This window comes from Pangasianodon hypophthalmus, chromosome 16, assembly GCF_027358585.1.
Source record: "Pangasianodon hypophthalmus isolate fPanHyp1 chromosome 16, fPanHyp1.pri, whole genome shotgun sequence".
Lineage (NCBI taxonomy): Eukaryota > Metazoa > Chordata > Actinopteri > Siluriformes > Pangasiidae > Pangasianodon > Pangasianodon hypophthalmus.
In genome coordinates, this window is record NC_069725.1 from 20,254,795 (window position 1) to 20,274,578 (window position 19,784).

The following is a 19,784-nucleotide window of genomic DNA, read 5'->3' on the forward strand; positions in this document are numbered from 1 at the left end:
TTCAGTTCTAAACTCTGATTGGACAGATTCGTTTTCTATAACAGCAGCTCTGGATTTTTTATCAAATCACGTTTACAGTATATTAATGCAGTCATTCTAATACATTATCGTTTCTACAGCTAATTCACAGGAATGTAAAAACAGTGTTGTGATTTAACAAAGAAAATGTAATGGCTGATAAGGTGAAATTTTTTTCTGTGAAAAGATATTTAACATTAATGGAAGGAGTCTCTAGTGTCAGCGCTTTGTAACAGTATGTTTTCAGGACAGGTCTTTATGTGCTCCTTTTGTGCTTTATGGTTTCTCAGTACAGTGACATGCCACATTTAACACAAAAGAGGCAGGTGAGGGAACAACTGTTTACAGCTGCTTATAGCAGGAACTAACTTCCTGCTATAACTAACTTGTCTCGTGGATATTCCACAATAATGAACATAACTAAAAATGGATAAAAAGTAACACCTTTCAGTAATTAATAATTAAAAATTTGCAATCTTTGGATTATTGCTGTGGTACAAGCTGAATGAAACACTTGGAGACGTGGTGTTATAGGAAAATAATCATCTTGTGCTTTGCATTGGATCACATCACACCAACCTGGGTGTTGATTATTTTCCTATAACAGCTCATAATATATTATTCCTTACATAATAAAAGATAATGAGTGGACGCCAATCAACTCTTATGTTTGGATCAAGAAAAGGTTATTCATTGTAATCTTTGGCTAAAAGACAATAATATCATATACTGTACTACAGATATTATGTTCAAAGAATTTCTTTTAAGATATCAAAGTGTGTAAATATGAATCATATTTCTCTTATTTGACCAAAACCCAATCATCAGAAGAGGTTGTGTATTTCCATAAACATTGTTCATGCTGCTAATAACTGAGATTAAAAAAGTTTTTAAAAAAAATACTATAGTTGTATTACTGTTAGATATTCATGAGATGGTTTGAGAAGAACTGAACAGAACATGAGGGCTCTAAAGTCAAAAGACAAATTAGTTGAGGCCCTTGAGCTGTTTCTCCCGTCTTAAAGCTCTCGTGACTCTACTGTACCCACCAGACTGTAACACTGGATTAACCATCAACCCTTTTTTTTAAATACAAAAAGCATAAAATACACATCCTGACATCACATTTCAACATCCATGCAGTGTATTGATTTGTAGTGTCCATTCATGATGTGACAGAATGCAGGGCAACGTTTATACCTGCAGCAGACATGCAGAAATATAGAAATGTAAGCCATTTCTACTACCTAAGCTGCTTATGACTAGTGAAATGCTTTCAAACATGATACAGTATTTCAGTGTGTGTGTGTGTGTGTGTGTGTGTGTGTGTGTGTGTGTGTGTGTGTGTGTGCATTATAGGAGTGGCCAGTTATACTCCATCAGTGATGTCAGATGTGGGGTAAACTCATCATATATATATAAAGAGAAACAGCTCAAACATTTAGTGTAGATTTTGTATTCTTCATTACACTTAAGGGTGAAACAGCAAAATGAAGCTATTATCAAGAATTTTTATATTGCTCTTTTTTTCAGTGGTTCTGTCAAGTAAGTATCCATGTTATATCTACTCTTCCTATCACAGCAATGCTGAATTCTTCATTCTGACTGATCAGAAGCTTTGTATAACAGCCGCCCTGACAGTAGCCTACTTCCTCCTGCGAACCAAATTACAGGTTTATATTATTAGATATAGGTCCTCCTTCTAATACGTTATTGTTTCTTAGTAACAGCTAATTTGATTGATTACATGGTGAAATTTTCTGTAAGGAGACATTTATTATTTAAAATCTATGGAAGGAGTCTCTAGTGTCAGTAATTTGTTCACTACAGCAAGGACAACCTGCATTTTTTTCTTATTAAGTTCAATAGAGAGAAAAAAGAGAGACTGGTGAGGGAATGACTGTTTATAGCTTTTAAATGATAACAGGAACAAAATTGTTTCATGGATGTTCCACAATATTAATAGTAACTATAACTGGATAACAAGTATGACTTGTTATTCTTTAATTAATTTAAAAAAATGTATTTGTTGCTGTGGTTTAAGAGGAATAAAACACGTCATTGCATTAGGGTAACAGTAACGCTGCTTCATTGATGACTTTCCTATAACTACATGCCCCATCATGTTTAATTCCTTACTTCTATATTATGTATTATGATATTTATTTATTATGATAAAATGTTATAGATATTTTTCCAGCGTATTTTAACTCATAATATATATACAAGTAGTCGTAATATATTCATCAGGTTCATTAAAAATCAGGTGTCTATATTAATATAATATAATATAATGTAATGTAATATAAGCATTGTCTATAGCCTGGGAAAATCTAGGAAAATCCATTTTAGAGAGTAGTGTTTAAATAAGATAGCTTGTTTTATTGTAAGCATTTGGAAGAATTTCACTGTCAGGCATGAATTCACTACTAGAAAAAAAAGAGAAGACTTATGATAATGAGAAATCTCTGATATATTCAAAAAAGTAGACTGACTGAGAGTTTGAAGCGTGAAAGGGAATAGGGCAAGACAGTATTGATTTAGACTTCCAGAGACAGACTTTACTTGAGCTGCTACAACACTGACATCTCATGGCCATATGTAAGAGACAAAGCAAACCTCCTGGACCTTTATTTACTCTATTTAGATAAAGGAGCACCTTTCTTAGACCATTTTTGCTGCTAGCTAATCTGTAGCAGACTATAAGCAAAAGACGATGCTTATGTATAGCTCATTACATTTCATTTACATTTAAATGCGGCAGATTTTCAATTAACTTACAGTGAGTAGAGATGCCAAAAGTACCATAATCATACCATAATTTTACTCAAGTAAAAGTGCAACTACTCATGTAAATAATCTCTCTGGTAAAAGTCGCAGCTACAAATTCTTCATTCAGGTTATAGGTGAAAAGTATAAACTCTTAAACTCACTTAAGGTTTGATACTGATGGTAAAATAGTGTCTCTTTCACCAAGGAACCAATAAACATGGGAAAACATTTTATTTAGTTTATATTTGTTAGGAATTTGTTAGCTGTCTGATGCTAAACAACGTCTCATGACCACAAATATATGATCCCAAATAAGAAATCAGTAGATTATAAGATTAATCTGGAATTAAAGCACAGGCTAATTAAACTGGAAATCTTACATCAAGGTTTTGCAGTAAACAAATGACACATTGTTATTACCAAATATTTTAACTAAGCCTCTTAAATCATAGCACTTCAGTGGGAATTTATAACCCTGGTGGTGATTCGACTTAGTGCCGTAGAACCTGTGTGGGCCTGCTGGATGTGTGCCAGTGCTTTGTAAAGCTACATCCATAATTATGATTTTAACTGGAAAATTTCTTATCCTGAAAAAGTGTGGTCAGATGATCTGAAGTATGGAGTCACTGAAGTGACATAGTGTTTTTTTTTTGTTTGTTTGTTTTTTATAAGGTGTGGCCACAAATTAATATATTAAGGCTATGGGTTAAGCTTCTCAAAATATGTTTTCTATGTCATAGTCACAAAATATTTAAATTGTGGCAAATACTTTAAACTATTGTTAATTTTTTTTGTATTTTAACCCTGTGATGATGCCCACTATGAAAGCTCATATCTTACATATTGCTTAATCATTTAGGAATTATTATTAGAGACTTATTTTAAAGGGAAAAAAACATTGTATTTTATTTTATTTGTATTATAACCCAGCATGCCAGAAAATATTTGTATTTTCATTCATTCGTGGTAATGTGTATGTGTGTATGTGTGTGTGTGTGTGTGTGTGTGTGTGTGGGATTGTGATGGGGATGGGGATTGTTATAGGGATATGCCACTCAGGGCTAAAAGGAGGGAGACAGTGAAATCAGCTGAATTAGACCACTGTGGTCTCAGGAAACTAAGCATGGATATGATTGATAATATTACACTTTACTTCTTGTAATAATGCATTAAGAAAGACATGCTGGAGTCAGTGGGGTTGCAGCATTGATATACCATTAGCTTGCATCACCTTAAGCAAATTCTCAAAATGAACAGACTTTTTTTTTTGCCCATTCCTGAGAAATAACTACCTGGAGGCCATGTATTAAGTATGACTTTCCACAACAAATTAAGTCATGGGCTCAAGTTACACAGTTTGTGGTCATGACTTTGGTATCTCATGGCCACAACATAGTAATTCGCAGCCATGAGATACTTCAGGTTCAGGTTTATGGCCTCAAAATATTAAATTGTGGCTGTGGTATACTGACTCATGGACAGGACTTATTTAAAAAATAACCATCCTGTCACATTAGCAGCTCCCTAGCTACGAGATAGGGTTGAATTAAGACTTTAATACTTGGCATCTTTGAAACAGTTCCACCAAGTTCACATTTGCTGATCTTCAGATAAGGTAAAGTAGTTTTAAATGTTCAAATTGCTATTCCCTTTCATTTCAGAGCAACTCCAGAAAAGCAAGTCCAAACCCAGATTCATACGATATCAATCATGGAACACAAAAATGTACCCGGTGTGGAAGAAAGGAGACCAGCGTTATAGGAGCAGCTGGACAGGTGCCATTGTTTGTTTGTTTTTTTTTTTTTTAATAAATATTCTAACATTCATTTATCTTCAGTAAGCATGTTATCATGGTCACGGTCATTGTGAGTCTGGAGCCTATGCCAGGAACACTGGATGGGATTCTTGTCCATCACAGGGCAAATACTGTAACCGTTTCCTCAAGAATGTAAAACTGAATTGTATTGTTATCATAATGTACATTTTCCATATCGTTCCATTACACTGTTAGAATAACCATATGTGATCTAATTCTAATGATAACAATCTCCATAACCTCCATTTTGAGAGTCTTGCAGTAGGTCTGCTAACTTGTTTTGCTTGTAAAGTGAGTTGTTTTCATGCCCACAGGCGGAGAGGTGAAATTTGATGTCCGTAACGATGCACCAACTCTCACTGGCGCTAAAGTCACCTTCACTATTGACATAATCCTCCCAGACAACCAGCTGGCGCTGCCTAATGGAGAAGTTGTTTGGGGAAAAAACTGCTTTGTAAATGGTACGTCTGACAATGCAGTGCCATTAATACATGTATGACGTGTCACGGGGGACATAGAGCACAGTTTCTAATTCCATTCTCAATCTATCCATTGATACAGTACTTTTTTAGAAATGTATGTTTGATCAATCACAACACAATTTTTGTTTTACTTTATAATACTTGATCACATTGTCAGAAATCTTCCAAAATGGAACTGTACATTTCACTTACAACATGTGATGAGAGATTAGAATAGAATAACATAGAACAAGGAATAAAACACTTATAGGTTATAGGAAAATTAGTGATGGAGTGGTGTGATGTGGCCCAAAGAGAAGCGGAGTTACTGTTGCCACCCTGAAGTTGATTATTTTCCAATGCCAGCATGTCTCAAAGTGTTTGACTTATAGAAGAGCAATTTGCCAATAAGTACAATTTCTTATTTAAAGAAAATCAGGTATTTTAATTCATTTATAGTTACATATAAACAAGTAAAACAAGTCAGTTTCTGTTATTAATACAGTCTAGCAGCTATAAACAGCTGATTCCACACTAGGCTCCTTTAGTCATGTTACTGAGAGCATAAAAATTTTCCTGTGTCAGAAAACTTGAAGTTATGGCTTTACCTCTGATGTTACAAAATGCTGACACTTGTGATTCCTTCCAAAAATGCTAAATAAACATTTCCTCCCTGAAAACTTCACCATATCAGTGATTACACACTTTTTAAAACTGTGTATGTGGAGTGTCTGCCAAATCCTGGTGTAAATTGTCACTACGGAAATGATAACCATTCAATCCAACCACAAGCGCCTGAAGATTAACTTTCCACTTTAACTACCAGAAACAAGAACAGAGAGGAGATTATTATTATTATTACTGGTGTTAATACTCGGTAATCTTCAGGTCTTCAGTTGTTTCTTGAAAATTCTGAGAATGAATCAAGCTTTGTTCTTCCCTTGTGGGTCAAGATTTTCCAGGACCAAACAGTATCCACTAGCCTAATTTTCTTGAACTTTTCTGACAAAACAACTCATGTGCTAATCTCTCTAGGTACCCAGCGTCATGAGGGTGAGCCCGTCTACCCTCAGGAATCTATTGATGAGCAGGATGCCGTTTTTCCTGATGGCTCTCCGCTTAACCTACATGGAGACCAAAAACCACCTTATGTGTTTGTGTGGAAAACCTGGGGTAATTTCAGTGCTAAAATTCAGATATGTGAAAACTCTCTTTCTGTTCCCTGCATATCAATGGAAGTGGTGTTGATTCTGGTCATCTTTTACAATAAATGGATAATTATAAACAGCAAATAAATATTAAACAACCTCTAGAGTTAGTGTTACCACACTAAAGTTAATTATTTCTAATAACCGCATGTCCTGATGTATTTTTATTCCTTTCATACCAATGATATAATCATGCCAATGATTATAATTTTTATTAATTAAAGAAACCATACTGTTTATCCATTTATTGTTATGTTTAATGTTGTGGAATACCTGCAAAAGAAGTTAGATCCTGTTATATATATGTAAACCTAGCAGCCAGCACTACTATCAGAGGTACTGTTATAGAAAATGAATCATTGGTCAACTTCTGACCAATCAGAATGAAGCATTCATTTAAAAACCTATAAAGATCAATATGACCTATTTGTAGCTTTATCTTCCTTCTTTTTTCTGGTAGGAAAGTACTGGCAGGTGTTTGATGGTCCGTCATCCTCTCTGACCATCAGCACTGAAGACATCCCACTCGGTTCCTATGTAATGGATGTGGTTATTTATCACTACAGAAAGAGAGACAAATTCATCCCAATTGGCTATGCTTCCACACAGTTCTGTATCACTGGTGAGCATCCATCCATCCATTCATCCAATAATGCAACTATCCAACCATCTATCCAATCCACTATCCAATCCATTTCATTTCAAAAATTCTTTCCACTTCTTCTTCAGACCAGATCCCGTTTGCTGTCACTCTCACACAAATGAATGATAAAGATGAAGGGGACCAGACGTTTATCCAAAACCGTGCCATTGCCTTCGCCATTGCCATCCATGACCCCAGTTCCTACCTGGCCAACTCCGACATCACCTTTAACTGGGATTTTGGGGACGGCAGTGGCACTGTGATTTCAAGACAACTCAATGTCACCCACACGTACACCAAGACTGGCTTCTTTAAACCCCATGTTGTCGTCCAGGCTGCCATTCCAAATCCGTCCTGTTCCACTCCTCCAAATACACCTCCAGTTACTAACCCCACTGCTGATGCCTTTATCTCTGAGGAGCATGCAGGGCCTATTCAGCCTATCTTGACTGGTAGGGTCAATATTACAATGTTTGCACCAGAGTAGGCCCAAAAATGCTAAAACTCAATTCCACTTTCATGTTTCACACAGAAAGTGCATATAAGGACACTGCAGATCTGATGGAACATTCCGGTTCATCGAGTGCTGACACGAAAACAGCTTCCCAGCTGGACACAGATGGAGGTTTGTTGGTTTTGCTTATGCCATTTGTCCATTTTAAGTAATATAGTTTCCCTAATCAAACAATTTACTACCATAATGTACTGAAAATCCTGATTTGTATGATTATCCATACTGCTCCATCTCTAACTGTTTCCAGTGATGGATCTGGAGGCAATATTCCAAGATACTATCGTAAACAAAATGCTTCAGCCACCAAATTCTGAGCAGGACTGTGTAATCTACCGCTACGGCTCCTTCTCCACACAGATCACGGTTGTTGGTGAGTTCTTTAGCTAAACAACCATCTTGTTTAGCTGCATTAGTAAACAATTATACTGACTGTTTATGGATTTTGTCCTAAAGCTAAAACCAAGGTACAATTTGATTTTATTAATGAATCACACAGTGTGTTTTTTTTCCACTATATATAGTTATATTTAATGCTGTGGAACGTACATGAGATAGCTTAGTTCCTGCTATTGCTTATATTAGAGCAGCTATAAACAGTTATTACCTCACCAATAAAAAAATGCCAAAAAAATGCAACTTGTCATGTTATCATGAAACAACAAACTGCAAAGTCGTCTGCCGTAAAGACTTTCCCATGGCATAAATTGACTGTTACAAAGCCCTGACACTTGAGACTCCTTCCAAAAATGATAAATTAAAAAGTGCATCTGGCACTATTGTCAGAGGTGATGTTACAGAATATTATTCAACAACTTCTGACCAATCAGATTTGAGAACTCAATGGCTCTGTGATATAATCAGGTACTGATATCTTCACTTGATTTCTCAGAGGGCATTGTGGATGTGCAGATTGTCCAGGCGGCCAGTGCTTTTCTCGAACAAAACGCTGTGGATTTCACCATTTCCTGTCAGGGAAGGTATGCACTAGTGATGCTCTTTCTGCAACCCTGAAACACTACACAGAAGGCAAACCTTGTGTGTCAGTTATTTTCTTGTTCTCTTTCAGTTTGCCTACAGACATATGCACTGTGATATCCGACTGCCTTTCTCCTGGCAAGACCATCTGCAGTGCTGTAAGCGCTTTACCAGAGTGCCAGCTCGTTCTCCGACATGTGTTCAATGACTCTGGCATCTTTTGCATTAACGTGTCAATGAGTAACGACGTCAGCCTTGCAGTCACTAGTGCCAGAGTAAACGTAATCATTGGTGAGTAATAATATATCTGGCTCACTGTATATGTCAAAGCAGACAATTTTCATAGTAATACTTCTTTTCTTCTTCAATCAATAAGAATGTTCATATATAACATAGGTAGTGTTTCTCAGACCAGTCCTTGTGGGTCCTAGTCAGACCCTTTTTACTCTACTCCAGCTCCCAATATACCTGTATCGTTTTGTTTTTTTGGGGGGGGATTTCCAGGTTCCAGGTTCATCATCATAGGAATTGTGGCTATGGTGCTGGGTATCCTGACTGTTGCATTAGCAATAGGGACCTTTGCTTACAAGTAAGTCACTATGGCATTTTTTTCCTTAATTTAGCCAAGTACCAAAAATCATTATTTCTTTGCATCTTGGGCCTTTGAATTACTATCAACAAATTTGACGTTTTATATAAAAGGCTGAGACCTTCCAACAAAGTCATATAATGACATACAGTATGTCATAGTATTTTTAATATACAGCTGTAATCCAGCCATCTTTCCATTTTTTTCTTCTAACTTCATACACATGTTGGAGTACATGGGCACGATATGTAGCTATCTGAGTAACAGCTTGTGACTGCAAGTAACCTGTCCTACAAACCTGGCAATAGTTTATGCAGGTGACTCCACTGTCTCTGGTGTTTATCTGTGCATTTGACTTGTCTCTTGTGGTAGCAGAGCTTAACATTGCTAAGTGTTATATTATTTCCTCAATTGCCTGAAGCTTTTATACAAAGCAACTTGCAATCAAGGCTGTATACAACTGAGCAGTTGAAGGTCTTGGCTCAAGGCCCCAAACATGGCAGCTTGGCAGTGCTGGGATCCAAACCCATGCCCTTCTGAAATGTAGCTACACATAGTGCTCTTGTTAGCTAGCAAAGGACATTACAGATAAAATAAAACTCATGAGCCATACTGTATCAGTCATGTTCTTTGCAACATGAACTTTAGTCAACACATTGCTTCCTTTACGTTTAGTCCTTTGAATCAGGCATTTTGAAGCACTGCTGCATTGTTCATGAACGGTTCACAAACATAAGGTGCTAGATAAATTACAAAATAGTATTGTATTAGTATTAGAAGTGTTCCTTCTGTCTACATTTTAAATGAAAATGTCAAATACACTGTGCACAATAATGAAGGCTCTTATTGTACACATGTACGTACATGGGCTGACAAAATGTATTTTACCCATGCTCCACTGTAACTGGTAAGGAAACAATAATGGACATCACTTCCATTTCCTTCCTCAGGCGTCTAAAGCTCTACCAGCCTCTGTCTGAGATTTCTGCAACTGGAATTACATGTTCGATGCCTTCTCTCCTCTGGAGCTTGATAAAGCGGCAGGCAGAACTGAAAGATTCAGTCCTTCTTCACAGAACAGGGTGAACAAGCACCTACAGCAACAGTAAATATAATTCACCAACAGTTTGGAGCAAATTCTGATTATACAGACCTTTCTTTTTTTTTTTTTTTTTTTTTTTTGTAGCTGTGGTTGATTTTGCTTTTCACACAAAGATCCAAACAATGTGTTGTAATAGTGTAACACTTTTTTTTTTTTTTTTTACACTTCTAACAAATGACACTACTGTATCTGGGTGGCTATGATGCAAGCGGTCTTAGGCTTCAGTTTTGTTTTTGTGTTTTTAATGCAATTTAATAAACTAATTCAAAAGCTGGTAATCAGTTTCAATATTTCAGTATTAATATTTACTCTAAAAACGACCATATTTTTTTAAATATCCAAATGGCCAGAAGAGGGTGCTCAACACAGCATATTTTAGTGGTCTACTCATCATACATGCAAGTTCCCCATTTTGTACTTTCCAGGAACCATGTACAGCTTTAACATGAATCTGGAAGTGTGCATGACTTCTCATGAAATTATATTACCCAACAAGAAGAAACAACGAACAAAAACACTAAAAAATGAGTCATATCTTTATTCAGTCACATTGAAAAATTGGCTGGTAAATGCCACAGACAATTATACTGGCCAAGACAATAACAATAGTACACATTCAGAAGTAGAGGTTACACTTGATACTTAAGGAATATCATGTGTACATACTGGCTACCTGATTTAATTTCCATTTTTGTTCCCACACTCTAGTACTCCTCTCCCTCTTCCTCTCCCTCACCTTCAATGGAGTCAACACCAACCTCCTCATAATCCTTCTCCAAGGCAGCCATGTCCTCTCTGGCCTCAGAGAACTCGCCCTCCTCCATACCCTCACCAACATACCAGTGCACGAAGGCGCGCTTGGCGTACATCAGATCGAACTTGTGATCGAGACGAGCCCAGGCCTCGGCAATGGCTGTGGTGTTGCTCAGCATGCACACAGCCCTCTGCACCTTGGCCAGGTCTCCACCTGGAACCACAGTGGGGGGCTGGTAGTTGATGCCCACCTTGAACCCAGTGGGACACCAGTCCACAAACTGGATGGTGCGTTTGGTTTTGATGGTGGCGATAGCAGCGTTCACATCTTTAGGCACCACGTCACCACGGTACAGCAGGCAGCAGGCCATGTACTTGCCGTGACGTGGGTCACATTTCACCATCTGATTGGCCGGCTCAAAGCAGGCGTTTGTGATTTCAGCCACAGAGAGCTGCTCGTGGTAAGCCTTCTCTGCAGAGATCACTGGAGCATAGGTGGCCAGTGGGAAATGAATACGGGGGTAGGGCACCAAGTTGGTCTGGAATTCAGTAAGATCGACATTGAGGGCACCATCGAAACGGAGAGAGGCTGTGATGGAGGACACAATCTGACTAATAAGCCTGTTGAGGTTGGTGTAAGTAGGACGCTCGATATCAAGGTTCCTACGGCAAATGTCATAGATGGCTTCATTGTCCACCATGAAGGCACAGTCGGAGTGCTCTAGGGTGGTGTGGGTGGTCAGGATGGAGTTGTAGGGCTCCACCACAGCAGTAGACACCTGGGGAGCTGGGTAGATGGAGAACTCCAGCTTGGACTTCTTACCGTAGTCAACAGACAGGCGTTCCATCAGCAGGGAGGTGAAACCAGAACCGGTACCACCACCGAAGCTGTGGAAGACCAGGAAACCCTGGAGACCTGTGCACTGGTCAGCCTGGAAAGAGAATCATATAATGCATTTATTCATATTATTGTTATATTTGTAATTAATGTTGATGTTAGGCAGTTCACGGATACCCACCAGTTTGCGGATCCTGTCCAACACCAGATCAATAATTTCCTTGCCAATGGTGTAGTGACCGCGAGCGTAATTGTTGGCGGCGTCCTCCTTTCCTGTGATGAGCTGCTCAGGGTGGAACAGCTGGCGGTATGTTCCAGTGCGGACCTCATCTAAAGGAAAAGCACAAAATATTTGAGGAAACTGAACAGTCAAATAAAGTAAACATTAATAAATTTAAAGAGGAAAAATTCTCAGCAGTATAATCTCAATCCTACCTATGACAGTGGGCTCCAGATCCACAAACACAGCCCTGGGGACGTGCTTTCCGGCTCCAGTCTCGCTGAAGAAGGTGTTGAAGGAATCATCTCCACCTCCGATGGTTTTGTCGCTGGGCATCTGTCCGTCCGGCTGAATGCCGTGTTCAAGACAGTAGAGTTCCCAGCAGGCATTGCCAATCTGGACACCAGCCTGACCTACGTGGATGGAGATGCACTCACGCTGTGGGAGGAAAAATGTAAAGTATATAGTACAGTTATTAAAACAAAGTGCACAGTCATACTTTTTTTTTTTATTGTGTATGGGCATATATGAATTGTTTTGTGCTAAAGTTAAACATTTCTTCTCTTGGGCCTAAAAGAATGGTCATGCTTGAGATTAAAATGCTGATGTAAGCAACTAGACAACTGCAGGGCTGCATAACAAAGCCAGCAGTCAGCAAAGCTCTATTCATGGGAGTGAGAAAGCAGAAAAAGAGCCATGAAAGAGCCCCACCCAGTCTACCACAGACTGGCACACCACACTAACAGAAAGAGCTTACACACACACACACACACACAAGCAATGGAGCTCAAAAGGAACCTTTAATGTGGATTGATAGATTTTAAAAGGATAACCGAGATAAATCTATTGTCATATAGACCAAAAAGACTGACAACTGTCCTTCCACAATATTTCACACTACTGAGCGTAATCACTACAGCCAGCTTCAAAGTGAATGCAATTTTATATCCCGTAAGCACATCAGCAGTTGTCAAATGCATCAGGAATGGGAAATGTTCAGCCATGTCAGACATAAGATCCAGCAAACAGCTGCTGGAGTCTCCACCCAGGATCTTTCAGTGAATGGAGGCAGGGAGGATGGGGCGCATTTCATGAATATTCTCTCCTCCTTCACAATGCTAACAATGCACCCTTGATCACTCCATCAGCCATCCTAGGGAGAGCCATTTAGACAAGATATTAACATAATAAAGGCAAAGCAGTCAGGGATTACAGGCAAGCGACTTTCATAAGACAGAAGCCAGGAGGAAAAAACTGGGTTGCAAATTTACATTTATTGCTCTAACTACTGTACACCTATATGGATAAAAGCTCCAGGGAGCATGATGGTATGGATGATGGAGAAAAAAAAAATTGTTTTGTAGAGTAAATTATTCAGGATACGGGTTTATTCATAATATTTAGAAGAATGATTTATGTTCACTAATATTAACATATGTTGTGTTGATTTATAATTTATGCATCATGTCTGAGATGACGTCATCTCATGTCTGTCTGAAGGACCCAGAATGAATGAATGAGTGAATGAATGAAACGCAGCCATATCTTGGATTCTTTCACCTTAAAAGTTAACCTTTCCAGATAATAAAATGATGAAGTGATTTTTAAAGTTATAAAACAGCTATTTTGTTGTTTCAAACAGGAATTTTTTGTACCTTCGTGCTCTTACACTGTGTCAAGTTTGTGCCTCCATTTTAGTGAGAAAACGGACGCGGCTTAAAGAAACCGACAAAATGATTTCTTTAACTAAATACATGTATAAAAACTATCCAGTGTACACAGACAACAGTGTAAACACAACGAACTGCTTCACAGACATCCGAAAAACGACAGTACTCACCATTTTTGGGAAGAATGCGGACGAAGGAACGACAGTAAGATCAGACGAGGCTGAAAGAAAGGCTGAAAGAAAGGCTGAATGTTGACAGTATTGGCGCGCGGTGTACAAGCCACCAACACAAACAGACCACCGAGGGGCGGGGCGTATAATTTATGACGTCAGGTCGTAATACAAGCAGCCAATCAGAGCCGTCTTACTCTGCTCTTTCGTCCAACGTGTGACTGAAAAAAGGGTTTGTTATCTAAATTTCAAATAGATTTCTATTTATATATTCCTGCACCATTTAGACAGATTTATACAGTTGAATACAAAATCTGCATCCCCTGAGTTAAAAATGAAGAAAACAAAAAATATTTGAACTAAGACATTTATACTGTATGGCCAAAAGTATGTGGACACCTGACCATCACACCTATATGTGGTTCTTTCCCAAACTCTTGCCACAAAATTGGTATCACACAATTGTATAGAATGTTTTTGTATGCTGTAGTATTACAATTTCCCTTCACTGGAACTAAGAGGCCCAAACCTGTTCCAGCATGACAATGCCCCTGTGCACAAAGCGAGCTCCATAAAGACATGGTTTGTCAAGGTTGGAGTGGAAGAACTTGTGAGCCCTGACCTCAAGCCCGCTGAACACATTTAGGATGAACTGGCAAGTAGGCCATCAGGCCCGACATCAGTGCCTGACCTCACTAATGTGGCTGAATGATCACAATTCATCACAAATCAGCCACGCTCCAATATCTAGTGGAAAGCCTTCCCAGAAGAGTGGAGATTATTATAACAGCAAAGGGAATAAATGTGGAATGGGGTGTTCAACAAGCACATATGAGTGTGATTGGTCAGGTGTCCACAAACCTCTCCAGTAGTCTCCAATTTTTTCTGTCTCTTAAAGCTAATAAGACAAAAAAAATCCAGTTTGTCATATTATTGAGAAACCAGAAAGCTCAAAGCCTAAAGACTCACCTGTGGTAAAAAAAAATTACTGACTGTTTACTGACACTGGAGACTCAATTTATAAATGTTAACTAAATACAAAAAAAATCACAAACCATGAAACATTAGAACACAAACTAAAATTCTGGCACCAGACCATTGAAAGCTAGACTGCATAGTATTTGCATTAATGTCATACTAAACTGTATAAACTATTGTCCTAGAGTATATGTTGTATGAAAAGACAGGAACAGATCAATTAGCAAATATCATCACTATGCTAAACAGATCAGTGTTCTTTAATAGCCAAACACAAGGCTACTGTAAGGTAACTGATTTGAAATGTAAAATGGCTGAATGCTGTCCACTGTGAGAGATCTTATCATGCTGTACTCGGCTCATATTCTCTCCATCCTCCCTGCTGTCCTGCCTCCCCGTGTCCTAGATTTTACAGGAGTGATGTCATCATATGACACGTGATCATCCAGCCTCTGCTTTTGCTTTGTCAGTGTGCACTACGCATCCTCCCTGACTTTACAACCTGGGGAGTGTTTAGTGTGTATTCACCTATCATCAACTCTTTTTTGCTCTGGGAAAAATCTAGAAAAATGTGTGATGTGTGGATCACGCGGCCTGCACAGTGTTTGTGGGAAGAAAACCCAGTGTTGATTTTACTGAGTCTGCAACACTGAGCAGACATAACTCCTCAAACCTAATTGTAGGGTAAGGACTTCTGATCACAAAGAGCAGCTATGAAATCCCACTCATTTTACCCACACTGCCATCTCAAGTATTTTGGTAGATCGTCTGCGCATTTAGATTCTGATCTCATCATCCACCCAGAGTTCAAACAAATCACATTGTTTTGTTGTTCAAGCACTATACATCAGACCTGTCATTTAATCTGATTAGTTTTTATATTTTATTGGTGTCTGAAACCAACGTTTTAATCATTCCAAGTGCTCAGAGACATATTCCACTTATGTTAAATGACTTTTATCTCATTAGTGTCTGCACATATTGCCATGATCTCAATGTATTTTTGCTATTTTTTAGATTCGCTGTGAGACTTTCCAGAGCCTTTAGCATGGTGAGTGATATTAGTATTAAAGAGGTTGAGATGACTGGATATGGATAATGTCAGAAATGTCATTAAATAATACTCTTTTGAGGCAGAAGGGGTTGTCAAGGCCCAGGATCACTGAAAGCTTGCCCGTGTCATCTGACCAAAGATTACGGATGTGTTGACAAATCCAAAAAGTATGATAGTATTCATCTGTTGAGGACATGTATAACAGTGACTAAGTCTCATGCTGTGCATTTATGAGTTGGAAACTGGTTTTTAGGAAGGATTTTACAGTATATTAACTGAAGGTTTGAGTTGCTGGTTATAGAATAAGTGTTACTGTATCACTTTTAGTAAAAGTAAAAAATTGGTTTCAGCCCAAATCTAAATACTGATACTACATGCACCGAATTACTACAGTAGTAGAATAGAAAAACTTAACCACTAAGAACTTATAGATTTTTAAGACTGAAGCCGAGAAGATTGCAATGATTAATAGTGGCAAGCCGAGCATTCCACTGGAAAAACCCCAGCAGCTGGCGTACTTAGAGGTATTCAAACAGTTGGTGAGATGAGAATAGGATGGGAGGGCAAGAAGCAGGAGTGGTTGCCTATGGAGAGCAAAGCTCAAACATAAACTGTTGAACTTATTTGCTCTTCTGCCATCTCCTGTGTGCACTTAATGTCACATATAGCTCATAGTGAATGAATAATGGGCTTAAATTTCTAACGAAACTTTGGCTCATTAATTCCAACTACCTAGTCACATCATATTATAATATACAGAAGAAAAGTTTTATTCCTTTTTTTTTTTTTTTTTTTTTTTTTTTTTTTTTTTTTTTGCAAATTCTATTTTATTCATGTAGTATTCTCGTTTATTTTGTTAAAACTGCCTTACTATTGCTCTTACATGGTTAAGAAACTGTACATATAAGTTATGCAGCCACTGATACTCATACTTTGACTCTGGCTGAGTTTTAATTTAGCAAATTAGCCCTTTTTTTAAACTGACAAGAGTCTGTGCATTTTACTTTGCCTTGGCTGTCATAACCCATTATCCCCTTAATGCATCAGAGCCTGTGGTGAAGTATGTGTATTCCTTAGAGGAGAATTAATGATAGATATTGAGGAAGCTGGAGAGAGTGCAGTGTGTCTTATGGTAATGGGTGGAAATGACATCATGTTTTGGCAGTAAAATGGTATGTCTTCAGAGCCAACGCTACACTCCTTTTACTGAGAGGAAAGAGATTATATGACTGTTTGTCAAAGAATTGCAAAAGTGCTACATTATAGAAAATCTTTGATAAGCAGTCTAATATGTTTTTGAGGTGTGTATCACAGGCACTGCAATTTCTGGTCATTTATAACCCGGACAAATAAGAAGCACAGATAACAACTTGCTATTGTTCTCTGTTGTTAGCAACAACCAATAAACATTGAAGCTAAACACTTGGGCTGAAGTAACCCAGATACATGAACAAAGAAAACTGTGGGAATTCATAAACCTTAACAGAAAAAATGAGGATTGATAATAAAAACAGACAAAATGCCCTTACATGGTATTGCAGATTCCAACGTCTTAGTTGCAAACTTGTGAGGTAGATATAGCTCTTAATTAAGACTAAATAAAGACTTCAGGAGTTACCATCAAACAAAGCCTGTAACCATGGCAGATGGAGCACTGAGATTCCCTCAGGCATGTACTCAACTTTCCGACCAATGCCAAACTGATCATTTGGCTCAACTTACACTGTTATACACAAATAGAACATTTTAATAGGTAACTTAATTTGGATCTTTACAAATGCAGTAAGGCAGACATTCAATAACTTTTGCAGATTTGGTTACTTGACCCAGAATATAGTGGTTAATGAAGGAGAATGAGTTGAAGGCAATTTACAAGTTAGGGTTACTAGTTACTTTTCCAAGCATTTAGCTGTTAAAACAATTAACCAAGACATAAGTGCAGCAAGACAAATTCTACATATTGATTGGAAACAAGTGCAAGATACAAGTGCAAGAGAGCTTATTAGATACTAATAGCTAATAACTAAAACTAATAACTCACTGTATTACTGCCATTGTGTTTCACAAGACTGGCGCTTTAAGATAACCTTCAAAGCTTTATTATATAGATTGACTACAGGTCTATAGAGAAGAAGGTGGAGCAATGTCTACATGTCCCTAGCTGCATTGTACCCCAGGGAGTGACCTTTAGGCTTGGCCATGTGGCCCTCAAATAATAGAGACACTCATGTAGGTTTGTGTATTATCTCCAGGACACCCTTGGGTCGCTAAGCAACCTCGTTATTGATCGCCTAGCAACGGCTGAGCCCGGGAAGAAGGCCGTGGGGGTTGTGTGTGTGTGTGTTACGCTTTGGCTTGTATATCCTTTCATCCATAACGGTTAAACAGCAACACACATTTACCCACCACATCTTGGAGAATTTTCTAAGGGCCAAACAGAGTGATTTTTTTAAATCAATGGTGTCTTATATTCACAAATTATGGTCAAAATTAAAGGTCAGATATAAAGTTTTTGACAAATTTCAAGGCACCTGATGTTCACCTATTAGGATTACACCTTTTTAGTAGTCTATGACAAGAGGTGAAAGTAAAAGAACCTTTTCTTTCATCATGACAGCTGCACTGTCTGTTTTTGTGGCCTACTGTATATTAAATAGCCATGTTTCTTTAACACACCATTAGAAAATGTACTTTGACTAAAGAGAAGGACAACAAGCACCAGATGGAAGATGAGAGAATCAAGTTACAGGGAAAAATGCTTGTAGCCTGAATGTGTTTTAACCTTTAATATGACCATGTTTTAAAAAGTGGAATCTTTGGTGCAACGAATATTGAAAATGTGTCGTAAATTGTCGTAAAATAATTTTGACCTAAAGAATGTAAGTAGAACATTAGAGCACAAACCAATATTACAGCCTTTCACAGCTTTAACAGCCTAACCGAGACAATTGTTCTTCGAATTCAATGCAGAAACATTTATATCATATATTTATATATAATAATGAATCTGATAAAAAAAAAAATTCTATCAATATATCAAATAGTATGTACATATTAATGTATAACAAAAGGGCTGTGTCAGTGTTTGAGATGGTAACTGGGTGAGGCTGTGGGCGGGATCTTTTCCTCGCTGTCCCCTTTTCAGCCAATAGAAACCAGCCATTTTTCCTTAACAGCCATCATTTCCAGCGCGACCAATAGGAATGAAGGAGCCGCAGTCGCCAGGGCAACACATCTATAAATTGGGAGGCTCGCGCAATGAAAAGCCCATTCTTCTTACATCGACCCGTTAGTTGTCGAGCTGTAAGATTTCTCCACGGAGACACACTTTCTTATTATCCTCACTATCAAGACCTTACGGAACAATGGTGAGCCTTTTTTCCCTGTTATATATGAAATAGAAATATTTAAAAAAAAAAAAAAAAAAAAGGATTACATAACCTATTATTTGAATTGTTTTTACATAGGTCATATATAAATAAAAATAAATGCAAAAAATAGCAATTGAGTTGAATCACAGGTTTACAGAGTAGCTTACCTTGTAGCCAGGATAGACCTAATGAAAAAAAAAATGTTCAAATATAGCCATGGATAGGTTGTAAGGTTTGTGAATACATTCATGAATGCAGGGAAATGATATCTGGGCTTGAGAAGTGATGCAGAGAGCAAAGCGAGCCAACAAAGGGACCCAGAGTGCAGTGTGCGCTGAATAATGTGGGTGTAACCGGCTCCACACTGCTCATGATATCACCACAGCAAGATGAAACCCAGAGCCTTCCCTAAGACATATCGCTTTCTTAACCTTCCATTAGGTTTGCTCTGGTTTTCAAGTCGGGATTGTTGGGAAATGGTTTTCTTTGCAGAAATGCTATCTGCAAAAGATATATCGCCTTTCAGGAGTGCAGTGGCCATGCAATATTAATGCTGGATTGACTACAGCAGCCATTAACCCCTTAGTAATGGATGCACTGATCACTGACTTCAGGCAGATGAGCCAGAAAAT

At 38.1% G+C, this 19,784-nt stretch overlaps 2 protein-coding genes across 2 annotated transcripts; one reads left to right on the plus strand and one right to left on the minus strand.

Moving 5' to 3' along the window:
• Positions 1-1,478: 1,478 nt before the first annotated feature.
• Positions 1,479-10,420, plus strand: pmelb (premelanosome protein b). The gene is made up of 12 exons (XM_034311543.2): positions 1,479-1,563; positions 4,452-4,565; positions 4,921-5,067; positions 6,103-6,240; positions 6,736-6,897; positions 7,005-7,370; positions 7,451-7,543; positions 7,680-7,802; positions 8,322-8,409; positions 8,499-8,698; positions 8,912-8,996; positions 9,947-10,420. Exons 1-12 carry the CDS (start codon positions 1,509-1,511, stop codon positions 10,080-10,082), a joined length of 1,707 nt encoding a protein of 568 aa, XP_034167434.2. The 5' UTR covers positions 1,479-1,508; the 3' UTR covers positions 10,083-10,420.
• Positions 10,421-10,616: 196 nt separating this feature from the next.
• On the minus strand, positions 10,617-13,905 carry tuba1c (tubulin, alpha 1c). The gene is made up of 4 exons (XM_026921334.3): positions 13,750-13,905; positions 12,125-12,347; positions 11,871-12,019; positions 10,617-11,783 (listed from the first exon to the last, which is right to left on the minus strand). Exons 1-4 carry the CDS (start codon positions 13,750-13,752, stop codon positions 10,803-10,805), a joined length of 1,356 nt encoding a protein of 451 aa, XP_026777135.1. The 5' UTR covers positions 13,753-13,905; the 3' UTR covers positions 10,617-10,802.
• Between the last annotated feature and the right edge of the window lie 5,879 nt (positions 13,906-19,784).

Excerpts from the sequence above, each read along its gene's own strand:
- pmelb (XM_034311543.2), top strand. The coding sequence starts at position 1,509 with ATGAAGCTATTATCAAGAATTTTTATATTGCTCTTTTTTTCAGTGGTT. Across the intron at positions 5,068-6,102 it reads AAAAAACTGCTTTGTAAATG|GTACCCAGCGTCATGAGGGT; the intron begins GTACGTCTGACA and ends TAATCTCTCTAG. Across the intron at positions 8,410-8,498 it reads ACCATTTCCTGTCAGGGAAG|TTTGCCTACAGACATATGCA; the intron begins GTATGCACTAGT and ends GTTCTCTTTCAG.
- tuba1c (XM_026921334.3), bottom strand. Across the intron at positions 12,020-12,124 it reads TCTGGAGCCCACTGTCATAG|ATGAGGTCCGCACTGGAACA; the intron begins GTAGGATTGAGA and ends CTTTTCCTTTAG. Across the intron at positions 11,784-11,870 it reads TGGACAGGATCCGCAAACTG|GCTGACCAGTGCACAGGTCT; the intron begins GTGGGTATCCGT and ends TTCTCTTTCCAG.